The sequence below is a fragment of the Monopterus albus genome, unplaced genomic scaffold (assembly GCF_001952655.1).
Source record: "Monopterus albus unplaced genomic scaffold, M_albus_1.0 scaffold3.1, whole genome shotgun sequence".
Taxonomy (NCBI): domain Eukaryota; kingdom Metazoa; phylum Chordata; class Actinopteri; order Synbranchiformes; family Synbranchidae; genus Monopterus; species Monopterus albus.
This window is the reverse complement of record NW_018127883.1, coordinates 2,754,017-2,757,892: the sequence shown is the minus strand read 5'-3', so window position 1 is coordinate 2,757,892 and position 3,876 is coordinate 2,754,017. Positions and strand designations below refer to the sequence as shown.

Genomic DNA, 3,876 nt, shown 5'->3' with positions numbered 1-3,876 from the left:
AAAAACCCATTGAGATCATGATCTCTTTTACAAGGGTGACCTGGCCAAGCGGTCAACAACACATGTCGTCAATACATACGTTTCAATACAAATCAAAACATTAAACATTTAAACAATCAAAACCATAAATACAATAATCAACAATAGAACCAATTTAAAAACACCTACACTGACCAATAGAGTCCTGTTGCCTAAGAGCCATAAGAGAATAAAAAGCTTTAACTGAGCATAATTCAGTAAGTTTAAAATCTGCTTGGAAACTATTCCATGAAGAGGGAGCGGCAAATCCAAAAGCCTGTTTCCCTTTTTCGGTCCGAACTCTCGGCACCATGAGCTGATACTTATCACAAGACCGTAAGGCATATTTGGTATCCGATCTATGTAAAAGAGAGCATAAGTATGCCGGAGCTAGGCCTACCAAAGCCTTGTACACTAGCACCATCCAATGAACATGTCTTCGCATGCTCAGAGACGACCACTGTGCTTTAACATACAGGTCGCAATGGTGCGTTAGTCGACTACAACCCGTCACAAACCTCAAGGCACTGTGGTAAACCACATTTAAAGAATGGAGACATCTAGCTGAGCCCTTCATATACAGTACATCACCATAATCCAACAGGGGAAGAAAGGTCGCTGATATTAAATATTTGCGTGCTTGCAAGGAAAAGCAGGATTTATTACGATAAAAGAATCCAATCTTCACCCGTAATTTTCGAACCACATTAGCAATGTGGGTTTTAAAAGACAACTCACAATCAAGTAAAAAACCTAAGTACTTATAGCTAGAAACCAGCTCAATCAACACTCAACAGTAATTAAAAATAATTCAAGCATTAATATTAAACTGAAGAGTTACGATCTCAGGTGTGCACTTTCTAGCAGTTTTTAATGTGACTTGTCATAACTGAAGATGTGAACCATGCGTTTTCACACAACACTTTTTCAAGCAAACAAAAGCTCCAGTATCCTCAAATCTTCATTTTCTGTCCCTCAAGATCTCACAAGTACAGTAGTACATGTTAGCACCCTCACACTTGGTTTTGTTCTCTTATTCTCCACACAGTGTGCAATGGGCACCACGGGACAGAAGTCCATCTCACGGGTCATTGACTACCTGGAGCACTGCTAACAGACAGCGAACCCGCATTGTGGCAATACGTTAAAAGGGATCCCAGGCTGTTGTGTACCTCTTACCCGACAGGAGCAACAAGAGGTCACTGGAGGCTCAGCAGCATTCTCTTGATTTAACCTGGTCACCCAGTGCTGTGATCACTCTGAATTTTCATTGATTAAGATAAACACAGATGTGTGTTCAACCACACAAAAACAAAAGTTTCACTCCTTCTCGGGAGCACAGCCTGAACCAAAGCCCTGCTAGCTGACAGACATGCAGATTCCTTCAGTTCCACTCAACTAATGTCACACTTAGTCAGGTAAACTTGGAAGGGTCAAGATTTTATCCTCAGGGAACTGGGAATTAGGCAGAGACCAGGCTAGAGTTTCTAAATACTGAAGACGCACCCAAAGCAGACCTCTTCAGACCTGAAATTGACAGTAAGAGGCCACTGATGAGGAGTCTGCAGTCTGGTCTCCATTCTTGCTTGCTTAGCTGGAGCGTCAACCTCTGAATCAAATTTAATGGATCATTACATTTTAATCTCTGTTTATCCATGTCAGAGTCAAGGGTGAAATCATTGATTAGCATGAAAAACAATCACAGATGTCTCTGTGTAAACTTGTGTGGAATGATTTTGAATGCACACATCCATGTACCTACATGTTTGCAGTTGCTTTGAATGTTTAAGGGACAGAGTGTTTTATGCTTGGCTTTTTAAATGACAAGATATATTTTTAACATTTCCTTTTTCCTCCAGGGCATTTTTTTCCCACCCAGATTACAGTACTTTTAAAGAAATCATGACATGCCAACTTTGATAGGGTGTCTTTTATATGACTGATGATGGCACTTGGAAATGACAAACCATTATGAATTTTAGATTTCCTTCTGCCCCGTTAACAATTTGATAATCTTTTAGTTTGTTTAGATTATTTAAATTGCAATAAATTAAATGGTATGTAGAGTATGTGTTTAAGCTCAAGTATAGCAGATGTGATGAATTACTCAAATTGATGGTTGCTTCCTTTTGAATTTGTAATGAAGTTATTTTTTTAAAGGTATTTAATTTAATGCTTTCTGCTCCTCTGTAAATGCAAAGTCTTCACCTAGTAAGACACCATTTGTGTCTAAAGCTTCACATCGTGTTCCATTATAACATAGCACCGTGACCAGACTTAGTGCGTGTACTCACAGACTTCGCTAAAGTGTGGTTTTCACTCTAAACCACCTGCAATTTCAACAAAACTTGCTGCATTTAACATGATGTTATGATGGTGATCGGTGATGTGTCAGCATTAGATAACATGCAAAAACCTCCCATTTATTTATTTTGTGGTGTTATTTTACCTGTGATGATGCACCTGAACCTTCGAAACGCCTCTGTCTAGTACTGCTCAACTGTACGATCACTGATTGGAACAGCCATAACTGTATAAGCAGATTAGTTTTGTCTGGTTTGTAGGGCTGCAGCGAACATAGCTGCAACTCTTTAGTTCTCTGCAAATTCTTGTCTGAATGGAATTTTAGAATGTAAATACTCCTGTATATAGCGGTTTAATGGACATTTAAAATGCTTAGACTACTTTTTTCCCTGAAGCTGATATTTTTATTTTTTACAATATTTCTGAGTTGTCATTTGAAAAAACAGAAATCGCCTGAAGAAAAAAAAAATGTTTGTACCTGTTTCAAGGACATTGTCTTTGGTTACATGTAAATAGTTGTATCAGAATGAAAAAGTTGCTACTTTCCGTACCCTCCCTATGTGTTTTCTTTCTTGAATTGTTTGAACAACAGGAATGCTCTCATTTATTTCCAGACTTGAAAGCTGAATGTTTTTAAGCCTTCAGAGCTATGGGAGGTGAACACTTCAGAAGTGATGTTTAGTTTCTTCTTGCTGTTTATGCATATAGCAGCCTCCAAATGCCTAACCTTTTGTTTAAACTAATCTCTTTGCCTCTAACCCTACAAGGCAGTGAGTGAAAATGTGTGCACAAGCCATTTCATTCTCATCCCTGACAGAGTGGCTGGGATGAAGTGAGAGTTCAAAGTGAGCGTAGTCGATATACTTAACAGCACTCAGCGGTGACAGTTTGTGGAGCCAGATTGACCGACTGCTGAAAAATGGAAACAATAGATTTGGGCTGGGATCGTGAGGAATGTGGTGAGTGAAATACTATCACACAGGACTGACTCCATGCAGGTGACATCTGTATCAACCATGATACAAAATGAGACAAATGCAGGCCAGGAATTCACGAGACAGAGTAACCGGTTTAGTAAAGGTTTGGTAGTGGTAGTTGTATGTGGCGGTTCTTCAGTTGTGCTAATTCAAAGGCAGAGAGCATCTCCCTGTAATGATGAGTGACAAGGAAGTGGCTAAGAGTAAACACAAGGAGGGAAAAGCTAGTGTTTTCCTTTAGGTTAATGAGGTTGGTAGGATGTCCACTTAGAAACAATGCAACAGAGGGAAGGAGGAGACATGGCGCACAGGGGATCAGTTTCCCACCTCTTAATCAAAAGCCTCGCATCGAAGCCGCACTGCTTAAGGGGTAGAACTAGAAGTGAATTTTACAGCTTCCCAATTTTTATTTTCATCCCACTGACCGTGGCCACGTTTGTCTCTTGCTCATTTGTCTTCAGTCCCACGTCTCCCCTGTGCGCACACAGTTTTGCTTTTTTTATAACCTGCTGTCTTTTTGTTTGTGGTGTTCATTGTAGGATTTGCTCCAGCACAAATGATCTTTTACCCCATTTGA

At 39.8% G+C, this 3,876-nt stretch overlaps 1 protein-coding gene across 1 annotated transcript in view; it reads left to right on the top strand.

Annotated features, from left to right (window-relative positions):
- Positions 1-2,877, top strand: part of wapla (WAPL cohesin release factor a) — a 19,924-nt gene extending 17,047 nt beyond the window's left edge. The window contains exon 20 of the mRNA XM_020600021.1: positions 1,067-2,877. Within this exon, the coding sequence (XP_020455677.1) occupies positions 1,067-1,132 (66 nt within the window). The 3' untranslated portion in view covers positions 1,133-2,877. The remainder of the gene's footprint in view (positions 1-1,066) is intronic.
- Positions 2,878-3,876: the final 999 nt, after the last annotated feature.